Raw genomic sequence first — 13,186 nt, 5'->3', positions numbered from 1 at the left:
TTTGAATTTCAAAATTAAACCAAGAAGGTCCTTGGACTTGGACGTAAAAACTGAGTAACTGTGGAGAGATTTAGGTGTAATATCCGAATCAATGCAATAGTTGCAATACCAATACTTAATTTGAATTTCAAAATTAAACCGATCCTTTACATAACTGATAACTGCGTCCTACGGAATCCGGAATCCCACCCTTCTTTCTTGATTTTATTGATAAATTCAAATTCTCCCGCTCAAGGGAGCGATCAAATGCGCCTAAAAAATACGCCTACATAACCTTAAAAAAATTGGCACGAAATTTCAAATATTCAAAATTCACAAACATGTGGTGGATGTGGAATGAAGTCCTATTAAGACTTTACAAATGTTATGTCCGGCCCATCATCGAATACGGAGCACCTATTTATGGATCTGCCAGTGAAAAACAACTTTCTAGACTTGAACCTATCCAAAATATGGCACTAAGAATTGCTACTGGAGCCTTTAAATCTAGCCGCATAGAAAATCTTCAAGTTGATGCAGGTGAACCTCCATTAAATTTCAGGCGTTACTACCTAAGTGGCAATTATGTCGCCAAAGTTATTTACAACATTAATAACCCCATGAGAGATATAATTATGAACATATCCAAACATGGCAGGGATTTAATCTTTGTTAATAGTCCCAAACCCTTAGCTGTTAGGTTCTCTGAATGGATTGACCTCAAGAATATATACCCTCTTCTTCGCCTTCCATCTTGCCCTTATCCCCCATGGCAAATCAGATTCCCTCAATTTGAGAAAATTTCAGCTTCTACTAAACACTCTGTTTTACCTCAAGAATTTCAACTCAAATACTGCGAATATATCAACAAGAATAGACAGAACAATTCACTGGTCTGTTTTACTGATGGATCCAAAAGTTGCAGAGGTGTGGGAAGTGCTCATAAGATTAATCAAGAAATGTCCACTTATAGACTGAACCCCTTATCTTCAAGTTTTACAGCTGAGGCCTTTGCAATGGAAATGTGCTTGAATAATTTGATTAACCACCCAATAGCCGACAACATACTGATTTTCACTGATTCGAAAAGCTTGATCTCATCTATGCAACAGTTATTCTGTAGAAACATATTAATACATGATATTCAAGTGGCATGCCATAAACTAATCCTAAAAGGAAATAACGTTAAAATCATTTGGATACCATCGCACTGTGGTATAGCAGGGAACGAAGAGGTTGACAAGGCAGCTCAGTCATTTACCAATGCCCAAATTTATTCCCTAATCACACCTGTTGATTTAAAAGCTTTCTTAAAAAATGAATTTAAGAAAAAATGGCAAATTTGGTGGGATAATATCCAACCTCCCAATAAAATTAAAGAAATTAAAGATACAGTTAAAGAATGGCAAACCTCTAACCGCAACTTAAGAAAAGAAGAAATAATATTATCTAGACTCAGGATCGGACATACTAGATTAACTCATGGCTTTCTAATGGAAAGAACCGATCCACCTCAATGCGAAGTTTGTAACACTACCATAACGGTTAAACATATCTTATGTCATTGTACTAAATATACACAGATAAGATTAAAATATAACCTAAACAACCTTCAAATCAAGGATATCCTGGGGGATAATCCTAGAACTATTGATTTATTATTTAAATTCCTGAAAGACTCAAACCTATTACCAAAACTATAAATTTAACACATAATTCAAATATTTCCTTGTCACTGGTTTTACCCTTTTCTTCCCCCACCTGTTTCCTTACATGTGTTCCTTTTTACTGTTTTATTTTCATTATTGTTATTTATCCCTTTTTAACCCTTGATTGTTTTTGTAAATCTTCATTCCTCTCCTGTTTATTCTAATTTGTATACCCTATTTTATTATTATTTTTCATTTTTCTCACTTCCCCTTGTTCTATGTTTCTTTTTCTATGTCCTATTACTACCCCATTCCTTTTCTATGTATTGTTGTACTATCTTTGTATTCCTTGTAATCCTATATTTATCAATAAATAAATGAATAACTATTTTGAAAGGGGCTAATGACAATCGAAGTCGTGCCCCTTTTAAAATAAATTTATGAAAAAAAAAAAAAAAGGATGTGGAATGTGGATTGAGAAAAATGAAAAGTAGTTTTTGTATTATTTTTAGTGAATTAATTAGGTAATTATTTTACCTTATTTTACAATTTCAGCTAGGTATTCTATTCTAGAAAATACCTTTTTCATCTGCTTAACCTTAACGTTTCATTTACTGCCTCAGTTGGTATATTTCAGGACTTATCCATTATTTCAAAGTAAGTAAAACCCCAAAACCCTCCAAGTGGTTCCACTGACATTTTTGTTACCACCTTTGATTATTGTTTCTGGTTACACACTGTTAAGTCCATGTAAATTCTCTTCAAGTTAGATTGCCTTCTAGTTGGTTGGAAGATCTCACTTAATGAGAGTCCAGCTTTCAACTTTCAATACCCCAACAGCCAGCCTAGTTAGCTTGGTTGGTAGTGCGTCTGCCTTGTAAGTGCTAGGCTGTGGGCTTGATTCCCACACGGGGTGGATTTTATCCTGATGGGGTTATGTTTGTTCTCGGAACGGCTGGTTTTCTCCTATCCTGTCTTCCTTCTCTCTTCAATTTCTACTTACTATCCTACCAAGAAAACTATGGATTATACTAGGGTCCATTCCTGGATAGATTTGTTAGACATGTCTAACTTTCTACTCCTAACAAAAGTAAATGTTGATTGACTTGGGTCATGTAGATGCACTATTTTAGCAATGTTTTCCTACTAAATATGTAGACTAAAGATTCAGTAAATGTAATCAAATATAAAATCTAATTACCAAAAAATGTCCTTTGACTGTTGAATACAGAGTGTTTATAAAGTTCGGGGACCCCTGAATATTTTTTGAACGGCTAAAGATGAGAAGCTGAAATTTAGAGAAGTGTTTTTTTTCTTTTCAAACACCATTTTTTGAAGTAGTTGCCAAATTTCGTCTGGAGCCAGGATTGGTCCCAGGGGGTCCAACTTTAAAATCTTAAATGAGAACCCCCTACTTGTGATACATAATATCAAAAGTCTTAAAAAACGTAGTACTTTGGTACAAGTTTGAGGTTGATCCCTGAACCACGGACGGAATTATTGCCTTCTCTGTATATCTGCCTAATGTTATTTATATTGGACATTTCGGTATTTGAAAATAAAATCTAGGGGCTTTTTTTCCTGTGAGGTGCTTCTTTAAGGGTAATTGAAGGCCTCACCAAGCCCTAACTTTATCGAGAATACTAGCTAAATTCTGTCACTTCACTCTCGAATCCCATTAGTTCATCCCCTAGCATGGCCAAACTTGTAGAAAATAATAAAAAATATGGTTGTGCTGTGTGTTCCCTATTAGCTGCATAGTTATCAAACTAAAAACAAATGAAACTCAAAATATTGGTTGAGAGCGGAACATTTCTCTCCCGCAGTCTCTGCACTCTGTGTATTTCTTATGGAGATTTTAGTGATCGAAAATTGATCATATCTCAGGATCGGTTTAGATTTTTGCAAAATCCTTTCTTATTGCACACCTAGACCATAAAAGGAATGTTCCTACCAAATTTCAGCTTTCTAGGTGTTGTGGTTCAGGAGATAGAGCAATCAGTGTGTGAATGTGAAATGTGAATGAGTGAATGGATCTTGATTAATTTTATAATATAAGATTTCCTCTATGTGCTGGACTCTTGTTACATTCAATTAAAAATAATAATATCTTTGATAATTTTGTTTTTCAGTTTTCAAAACAACACTCTCAACAATGTCTACTAGAAAATCTCAAAAGTTAGCTGAAGCAGAAACTACCACACCTGGACAGTCAAGAAAATCCATCTTACCACCTGAAATGACAGAAGTGAAAATATCAACAAGATGCACAAGAACTTCTAGTGTATCATCTGATGTGTCTGAAATTGGTTTGGAATCTGGCCGAGTTACTAGGAGATCTAGTAGACTATCCGGCATAAAGCTTGAAGAAATTGTGGAAATGCCTGCAGAGCTGGTGGGTGGACGTAAACGAAAATCAAGCATCTCATCTGTGACTTCAGAGACTCCCTCTCAGAGTAAACCAACTACTATAAAATCAACTACACTGCTGTGGAAATGCCTGCAGAGCTGGTGGGTGGACGTAAACGAAAATCAAGCATCTCATCTGTGACTTCAGAGACTCCCTCTCAGAGTAAATCAACTACACTGTCTAAAAATAAAAATGAATCACCCAATGGTACGCCAAGTTTGACTAAACATAGACTATCAAAGGGCACCAAACATGAAGATTCTCCATTCAAAGTCTCAAGCACAAGGAAGTCCAGGAAGTTAAGTTTGACAACAGTAGAAGAAAATGAAGCTGATAATGAAACTAAAGACAAGGGAAAAGCCTCCAAATTATCTACAGAACAGTTAGAACCTATCCAGTTCTCAAGTGATGATGAAGAGGCTGTACCTATTTCCAGTGGTAAGAAAAAGGTTGATAATAAAAGAAAATCCATATTGCCACCTAAAAATGATCAACTCAATACAATCAGTGAAGATTACAATGAAATAGTAAATACTGAAGTAGAAAAAGAAGCTTCACCCCAGAAGAGTCCAAAAAATCCCAAGAAAGAAATCTTGTTGAAACATATCAAAGATTCCAAAAGTCCCAGAGGTGGAGGAAAGAAAACCTCTCCAAATTCTCCTTGTGTCTTATTAAATGAAATTGATTCGAAAGATGTATCTCCATCCCTCATACTGGACAGAATTGATAGCCAACCTAAGGAAATACTGAAGTAGAAAAAGAAGCTTCACCCCAGAAGAGTCCAAAAAATCCCAAGAAAGAAATCTTGTTGAAACATATCAAAGATTCCGAAAGTCCCAGAGGTGGAGGAAAGAAAACCTCTCCAAATTCTCCTTGTGTCTTTTTAAATAAAATTGATTCGAAAGATGTATCTCCATCCCTCATACTGGACAGAATTGATAGCCAACCTAAGTCTCCAAAAGTTACAGAATCCCCTGCAGCAGCTACACCAGCAGACAAGAAGAGGTTATCCAAAGAAAATGAACCAGTGGTACAAGCAGAAAATTCACCTGTAACTAATACAAACAAGAAGGCTAGGAAATCTAATAATAAAGAAGTGGATGTTGAAACTGAAATCTCCAAACTAGAAACTGTACAAACTGGAAGTCGTAAAAGAAAATCAAAAGAGCTGAGCAATGAGAAAGAAACACCCAAAGCTAAAAAGAATGAAGGAGAAGTAGCACAAAACAATCAAAACAATATTGAAGAAATCATTTTAGACGACAGTGAGGATGATGTGATGGAAGTAGATGATGTTGCTGATGATAACACCAACACTAGCCAAACTTTGATAGAGGAAGCCCCAACAAATTCAAAGAAAAAATCTATGGAACCACAAGAATTTGAGAAAGTCCAGGAACCTGAAATGGAAGTGGATGGAAACAGAGACAATCAAGAGAGTATTGCTATTGCTACTCCAGTAGAAACTGAGCAAGAAAAGTTAAAACGAATCAAACTTGCAAAAGCAAAAATATATCTAGAGGAGAAGCGACGGAAATTACAGAAGAGAAAGAAACATTCTGAGAAAAAAAGAAAACAGGAACGCCTCTTAAAAAAGAAACTTTTGAAAGAAAACCTAGCAAAAAAATTGGGCACAACCAATCAAGCTGTTGCCAGTGAAAAGCCAGAAGTTGTTAGTCAAAAAAAGAATAGTGAAACACCAGACAAGGAGAAGCAAAGTGGAAAAGAAAAAGACGAGCAACAAAGACTGGAAAAAATTATGCTAAAGAGAGAACTTAAAAAACAAAAGTGGCTGAAACAGATGGCTCTGAAAAGAGCTGAAAAGGAGGCAAAGAAAAAAGAGGCGTATTTATTGGAAAAAGCAGAAAGGAAGAAAGTGTATCAAGAAAATGTACAAGCTAAAGCAGAACAGAAAACTAAAATAACCAAGAGAAAACCTAAACAAAAGAAGAGGAAGACAGGCAAAGGAACAGAAGCAAGTGGACAAAATGAAAATAAGGATAATGATGTTAACAAACCCAACATTTCGCTGAGTGATATTGTAGCAAAGATTGATGCCTTGACCCAACCTCAGCCAGCAAGTAAAGTTCTAAGTGATGTTGAAAATGTACAAGCTAAAGCAGAACAGAAAACTAAAATGACCAAGAGAAAACCTAAACAAAAGAAGAGGAAGACAGGCAAAGGAACAGGAGCAAGTGGACAAAATGAAAATAAGGACAATGATGTTAACAAACCCAACATTTCCCTGAGTGATATTGTAGCAAAGATTGATGCCTTGACCCAACCTCAGCCAGCAAGTAAAGTTCTAAGTGATGTCTATAAGGAAATATTTAATTCCTTTAAAAAAAAAAAAAAAAAAAAAAAACTAGATGTCTCGTTTGACAACCAAAAAAGCCAATCGTTTTATATAGTACCCTTTGTGATTGAAACTGTCCAGTTTGAGCTCAATATCTGGTAAGCTAATCACATAGGACCAGCTGTATTTAGGGGGAGATGGCCCGGTTCATTTTTCTTCTTCACTGTAGGCTAAACTCCGAAAATCTGAAGGAATGTGATATGTTCCAATTCACTCGGCCCCAAACGGCCCATAGCTGGTAAAACTGACACAAAGGGAACTGTAACTGCTATGGTCTTATCGTCCCGAAATCGAAGAGAGAAGGAAGACAGGATAGGAGAAAGCCAGCCTTTCCGAGATCGAACATTATCCCATCAGGATAAAATCCGCCCTGGGCGGGAATCGAACCCGCGGCCTAGCGCAGGCTTACTGTTTATACAGTAAAAGTCTTGGATTTGAATCCTGTGCCTCATATCACCAAAGTATGGAAAAGTATCTTTCAAGTGTAATAGCCAATGGAAAAGGAGAATTTTGAATTTGCACGAATTACTTAGATCGAAATATGGAATTGTAAATACTTTTCCATACTTTGGTTTTATAGAGGGCACTGGTAGTGTCCAAGTTTTCTTTGACTTGGAATATGGGGTGCACTCTTAGTGTCGCGTCGTAAAGGAACTTTTGAGTCCTATGCTGGCAGTATAAACAAGGTATATTCTATTCTATTCTATTTCTCTCTCCAGGTTCTCCACAATGGTGAAAACCCCCGGACTCCGTCGTCCCCACTCGGAGAAGGAGAAGCTCCGTGCTGAGATTAAGCACAACAAGGAGATGACCCGAAGCATACTGGACGCTCAGGCCCGGGCTAAGGAAGAACATCGGCAGAGACGAGCGGAGAACATTAAGCGGCGCGAGGAGAACGCCAAGAAGGCGGAAATTGTTCAAGTGGTGAGTTTGTATGATATCAAGTAAAAGCCCATTCCCACTTTTTGTTCGGAAAAAAATCGTGTCGTGCATAAGTGGGAACGCTCTCATTTAAATTGCATTTTGAACAGTTTGAAAAAATGAGTTTTCTCATGTGGCCTGTGTCGTAGCATGTCGATCCCGAGATGGCCTGTGTCAGGGCCGTTTTTCTTTTTGTAAATACATACGTACTACAGTTACTATTACTACACAGGTGTTTTTGGTTTTAAATATGTCAGATTTATTGACATGGAGAACAGCTAACCCTAACCAGCCAGTTGGGAGTTCTTCAAAGGGTTCTCTTGGCGCGAACGACACACAAGTGTTAAAGCGCCTAATGGAAAAAAAGGTTCTCTCTGGTTTTAAAAACATAAGCACAAATCCTCACGATGGTTGACTGTGCTTCAGGACGAGCCAATCAAACTTGGCTAGAGACCATCACCCCGGTGTATGGCTGATATAAAAAGATTTCTTTATTCTGTTATCACTATTCGGCTACAACAAATAGTTCACTGACCCAAACCGATGCCGAAAAGTCCATCCGTCTTATCAAACCGCATGCAATTGTGCTGAGACCGGAAACCAAATTGATGATTTGGAATTAGTTCCTTATCGTTTATTATCACTAGTAAACGTTTATGTAGCAGAGACGATTGTAAAGAATGGGCTCAATTGGCATGGGGTCCTGCTACTATTGAACCTGTCATGCAGGAAGCGTCACCAAACAGTCCTACACTAATCGGAGACCTCATGCAAACAGGGGTTTGGGAACCAGCAAGGAGAGCGTTCTTTGATGTTCGCTCGGATGTTGGATCGTGAAAGTAAACAAATAGTGACGCTCTAATTTTACCCTAGTTTTTTGTGAATATTTAAGTGAATTATGATAAAATTTTAACAAAATGTGTATTTTCTAAGAAAATATAGTACCTGGAATAGGTGAAAGTGACGATCTGTGAAATTCCACACATAATTAAAGTGAAAATAACTAAAAAACTCACCAAGCTTTGTGCGGGGTCATAGAACCCTTTGTTTGATTCAGCAAGTAGCAAAAAACATATTTTTAAAAGTTAAAATTTATCACAACTTTAAACTTTAAACTAACTATAATTTATTGATTTTTATGGAATAGTTAACGATTTTTGGTTAAAAAATCTGAATATTAAGGGTTTTTTACCGATTTTGAACACGAAATTTTAGAATCAAATTTACGGATTTATCCGCCATTTAAATTTTTTTGGTATATTACGGGGGGTAAACATTGCTCGCTTCCATGGTACCCTCAATCCATAAGTGCTCAAAAACGTGTTTTGGCACTAAAAACTGACCATCGAAAATTTGACCCGATTACATTACTTTCCTTCCTATAGGATAAGGAAAGTAAAATGGTATTTTTACTTTCTATTACCCTTACGTCTAGGGAACCTATACAAGGTAATGAGAAAGTATTGCAATCGGTCTAAATTTTCAAAATCGGAAAATGGGTGGAAATATTATCCCAGCAGCCGAGAACGAACATTATCCCATCAGGATAAAATCCGCCCTGGGCGGGAATCGAACCCGCGGCCTAGCGCAGGCTTACTGTTTATACAGGAAAAGTCTTGGATTTGAATCCTGTGCCTCATATCACCAAAGTATGGAAAAGTATCTTACAAGGTGTAATAGCCAATGGAAAAGGAGAATTTTGAATTTGCACGAATTAGATCAAAATATGGAATTGTAAATACTTTTCCATACTTTGGTGTTATAGGGCACTGGTAGTGTCCAAGTTTTCTTTGACTTGGAATATGGGGTGCACTCTTAGCGTCGCGTCGTAAAGGAACTTTTGAGTCCTATGCTGGCAGTATAAACAAGGTATATTCTATTCTATTCTATTTCTCTCTCCAGGTTCTCCACAATGGTGAAAACCCCCGGACTCCGTCGTCCCCACTCGGAGAAGGAGAAGCTCCGTGCTGAGATCAAGCACAACAAGGAGATGACCCGAAGCATACTGGACGCTCAGGCCCGGGCTAAAGAAGAACATCGGCAGAGACGAGCGGAGAACATTAAGCGGCGCGAGGAGAACGCCAAGAAGGCGGAAATTGTTCAAGTGGTGAGTTTGTGTGATATTAAGTAAAAGCCCGTTCCCACTTGTTGTTCGGAAAAAAAAATCGTGTCGTGCATAAGTGGGAACGCTCTCATTTAAATTGCATTTTGAACAGTTTGAAAAAATGAGTTTTCTTTCTCATGTGGCCTGTGTCGTAGCATGTTGATCCCGAGATGGCCTGTGTCAGGGCCGTTTTTCTCAGAACATCGGCAGAGACGAGCGGAGAACATTAAGCGGCGCGAGGAGAACGCCAAGAAGGCGGAAATTGTTCAAGTGGTGAGTTTGTATGGTATTAAGTAAAAGCCCGTTCCCACTTGTTGTTCGGAAAAAAAATCGTGTCGTGCATAAGTGGGAACGCTCTCATTTAAATTGCATTGCCTACAAGGACATTTTGTGTCGTCCGGGGAAAAAATCGTGTTGTGTGTAGTGGGAACACTCTCATTTAAATTACATTACCTACAGGAGATTCGGGAAAAAAATTGGATGAAACTCACGACAAATGGGAACGGGCCATTATAGTCTTTTGAACATTTTGAAAAAAATGAGTTTTCTCGTATGGCCTGTGTCGTAACATGTCGATCACGAGATAGCCTGTATCAGGGCCGTTTTTCTCACCTTTAATGTGGGCCGAAAATTTGGAGCATCCCCCTTGGTTTATTACTGTTTCAGCTCACTAGGCTTGCACGCCGTAGGTCCCGGGTTCGATTCGAAGTTTTTTCGGCTTCGATGTGCACTCAGCCTCGTGAAGACTATTGAGTAGCTACTTTAATCGAGTATCGACTAGTGGCGGCATTAGCAGTGTACAAAGATTACAGTCTAACATTTGAGGCGGACAGACAACTTTCGGTGTTTCGCCGAATGCGTTGAGCTTTCCAGTGTCCAAAACCCACAGCCTACCACACTCGTCAATCTGCAAACATAGAGAGAAAAAACTTACAAATCATCAATACATAGTTTCATCATCAATACATAGTTTCATCATCAATACATAGTTTCTTCAAATTAACTTGATCCCAAGGGCAAGGAAAACCTAGGCCCTTGACAAATGAAGTGTGCCTGAAGGCATGTGATGTGTTCCAATCCACTCGACCCCAAGGAAGAGTCTTGAACTAATCTTTTTTCTTCTTCTCCTTCCTCTTTAATGGCTTTACCTTTATACCGTCAGTGTATAACTTCTTCACTAGGCTTGCACGCCGTAGGTCCCGGGTTCGATTCGAAGTTTTTTCGGCTTCGATGTGCACTCAGCCTCGTGAGGACTATTGAGTGGGTACTTTAATCGAGTATCGACTAGTGGCGGCATTAGCAGTGTACAAAGATTACAGTCTAATCTGGATATAAGAGAATCCTGGATACAAGAGGAAAAAAAGGGTGGTCCCCTGGAGTCTCTTATATCCAGGTTCGACTGTTGAGAATTATGGAAATTGATTGCAAAGGAGGCACTTTGTAATGCTGTGACATATCCACAAAAGTTGTGAAAAAGCTCTGCTTTGAACACAAAAAAATTCGCAATTTTCAATTTTATTTTCAGATTAAAAACCCAGCCAAGTTGAAGAGAATGAAGAAGAAACAGTTGCGACTGATTGAAAAGCGAGACACATTGCCCATCGTTGAGAAACGCAAAGCGGCAGCACAGGCAGAGTGATCTGGGACATAAAAACCCTAATGGGTTAAAATGAGTGAAATTCCTTATTGAAACTCTAATGGGTTGAAACGTGTGAAAGTCCATTACTCCAGTCTGTTTGGTGTTTACTGGAAACAAGTAAGAGGTATTGCCTATATGCTTATAACTTATAAGCCTAGTATATACCAGAAACATTTGTTTTTAGCAACAGTTGCTCAATGTTGCGAAACCTGTTTTGATTGTTGAGCAATTCTCAAGATAAAAAAGGTTCGGTACCTGCATTCTTCTTCATTGCCTTAAAAAATAAAAATGAAAATCTGAAACAGATTACTCGTAAGTCTGGAGCGTTAAAATGTTGCAAGGTTGTAGCAAAAACATTTCTGGATCCAACAAGAATAGACAGAACAATTCACTGGTCTGTTTTACTGATGGATCCAAAAGTTGCAGAGGTGTGGGAAGTGCTCATAAGATCAATGAAGAAATGTCCACTTATAGACTGAACCCCTTATCTTCTAGTTTTACAGCTGAGGCCTTTGCAATGGAAATGTGCTTGAATAATTTGATTAACCACCCAATAGCCGACAACATACTGATTTTCACTGATTCGAAAAGCTTGATCTCATCTATGCAACAGTTATTCTGTAGAAACATATTAATACATGATATTCAAGTGGCATGCCATAAACTAATCCTAAAAGGAAATAACGTTAAAATCATTTGGATACCATCAAGTCTAACCTGGATATAAGAGAATCCTGGATACAAGAGGAAAAAAAGGGTGGTCCCCTGGAGTCTCTTATATCCAGGTTCGACTGTTGGGAATTATGGATATTGATTGCAAAGGAGGCACTTTGTAATGCTGTGACATATCCACAAAAGTTGTGAAAAGGCTCTGCTTTGAACACAAATAAATTCGCAATTTTCAATTTTATTTTCAGATTAAAAACCCAGCCAAGTTGAAGAGAATGAAGAAGAAACAGTTGCGACTTATTGAAAAGCGAGACACATTGCCCATCGTTCAGAAACGCAAAGCGGCAGCACAGGCAGAGTGATCTGGGACATTAAAACCCTAATGGGTTAAAATGTGTGAAATTCCTTATTGAAACTCTAATGGGTTGAAACGTGTGAAAGTCCATTACTCCAGTCTGTTTGGTGTTTACTGGAAACAAGTAATAGGTATTGCCTATATAAGCCTAGTATATACCAGAAACATTTGTTTTTAGCAACAGTTGCTCAAATGTTGCGAAACCTGTTTTGATTGTTGAGCAATTCTCAAGATAAAAAAGGTTCGGTACTTGCATTCTTCTTCATTGCCTTAAAAAATAAAAATTGAAAATCTGAAACAGATTACTCGTAAGTCTGGAGCGTTGAAATGTTGCAAGGTTGTAGCAAAAACATTTCTGGATTGTTGAGAAACAGTTTCTGATGAAAATGTTTCTGGTATGTACTTGTTCCATTGTTCCAAACTTGAAGTTCCCAGCACTTGAATTTCCATTTTGGATTTTGTAGCTACATACAAGAGTAAGATTGGAACCTCGCTGTTGAACTGTATGCGTGAAATTATAATATAATAATTTTTAATACTTAAAAGGAAATATTTAATTCCTAAAAAGCGCACCATAATAAATTAAAATAAAAAAAAAAAATCCTAAAAAAAAAAAAAACACCCTAAATGTTTCGTTTTACAACCAAAAAAGGCAATCGTTTATATACTCGTACCTTTGTGATTGAAACTGTCCAGTTTGGAGCTCAATATCTGGTAAGCTAATCACATAGGACCAGCTGTATTTAAGGGGGATGGCCCGGTTCATTTTCCTCTTCACTGTAGGCTAAACTCCGAAAATCTGAAAGAATGTGATATGTTCCAATTCACTCGGCCCAAACGGCCCATAGCTGGTAAAACTGGACACCTGCCTCAGTGGTGTAGTGGTCAAGGGCGCTTGACTGGTAAACAGGAGGGCGTGGGTTCAATCCCAGCCGAGGGTATGGAATTTTATCCTCAATATAATTTTGAGAATTTTGACCACAAAATAGTAGTAGCCTACTGCTGGAGTAAGGGCGACCTTTTCAGTCTATGCGAGCAGTATAAATCAAGACTATTATTATTATTATTTATTATTATTATTATTATTATTATTATTTATTATTT

At 37.7% G+C, this 13,186-nt stretch overlaps 3 protein-coding genes across 3 annotated transcripts; all 3 read left to right on the top strand.

The window, feature by feature from the left end:
- The first annotated feature begins 347 nt into the window (after window positions 1-347).
- Window positions 348-2,086, top strand: LOC108253484. The gene has a single exon (XM_017447534.2). The coding sequence runs from the start codon at window positions 453-455 to the stop codon at window positions 1,680-1,682; it is 1,230 nt and encodes a 409-aa protein (XP_017303023.1). The 5' UTR covers window positions 348-452; the 3' UTR covers window positions 1,683-2,086.
- A 67-nt stretch (window positions 2,087-2,153) lies between these two features.
- LOC103517662 (eukaryotic translation initiation factor 5B-like) lies at window positions 2,154-8,152 on the top strand. The gene is made up of 7 exons (XM_026829682.1): window positions 2,154-2,285; window positions 3,761-4,117; window positions 4,219-4,650; window positions 4,863-6,331; window positions 6,476-6,492; window positions 7,114-7,318; window positions 8,045-8,152. The coding sequence occupies exons 2-7, from the start codon at window positions 3,784-3,786 to the stop codon at window positions 8,150-8,152; spliced, it is 2,565 nt and encodes an 854-aa protein (XP_026685483.1). The 5' UTR covers window positions 2,154-2,285; window positions 3,761-3,783.
- Window positions 8,153-9,190: 1,038 nt separating this feature from the next.
- On the top strand, window positions 9,191-12,649 carry LOC103517655 (coiled-coil domain-containing protein 86). The gene is made up of 2 exons (XM_026829678.1): window positions 9,191-9,422; window positions 11,976-12,649. The coding sequence occupies exons 1-2, from the start codon at window positions 9,228-9,230 to the stop codon at window positions 12,087-12,089; spliced, it is 309 nt and encodes a 102-aa protein (XP_026685479.1). The 5' UTR covers window positions 9,191-9,227; the 3' UTR covers window positions 12,090-12,649.
- Window positions 12,650-13,186: the final 537 nt, after the last annotated feature.

Source organism: Diaphorina citri, unplaced genomic scaffold (assembly GCF_000475195.1).
Source record: "Diaphorina citri unplaced genomic scaffold, Diaci psyllid genome assembly version 1.1 scaffold1920, whole genome shotgun sequence".
Lineage (NCBI taxonomy): Eukaryota > Metazoa > Arthropoda > Insecta > Hemiptera > Psyllidae > Diaphorina > Diaphorina citri.
The sequence above is the reverse complement of the archived record's forward strand: the minus strand, read 5'-3'. Positions and strand labels throughout refer to the sequence as shown.

Coding starts and splice junctions, on each gene's coding strand:
- LOC103517662 (XM_026829682.1), top strand. CDS start 3,784: ATGTCTACTAGAAAATCTCAAAAGTTAGCTGAAGCAGAAACTACCACA. Junction 4,118..4,218: donor TATAAAATCAACTACACTGC/TGTGGAAATGCC, acceptor CAACTACACTGT/CTAAAAATAAAAATGAATCA. Junction 4,651..4,862: donor CTTGTTGAAACATATCAAAG/ATTCCAAAAGTC, acceptor AACATATCAAAG/ATTCCGAAAGTCCCAGAGGT.
- LOC103517655 (XM_026829678.1), top strand. CDS start 9,228: ATGGTGAAAACCCCCGGACTCCGTCGTCCCCACTCGGAGAAGGAGAAG. Junction 9,423..11,975: donor AGGCGGAAATTGTTCAAGTG/GTGAGTTTGTGT, acceptor TTTTATTTTCAG/ATTAAAAACCCAGCCAAGTT.
- LOC108253484 (XM_017447534.2), top strand. CDS start 453: ATGGCACTAAGAATTGCTACTGGAGCCTTTAAATCTAGCCGCATAGAA.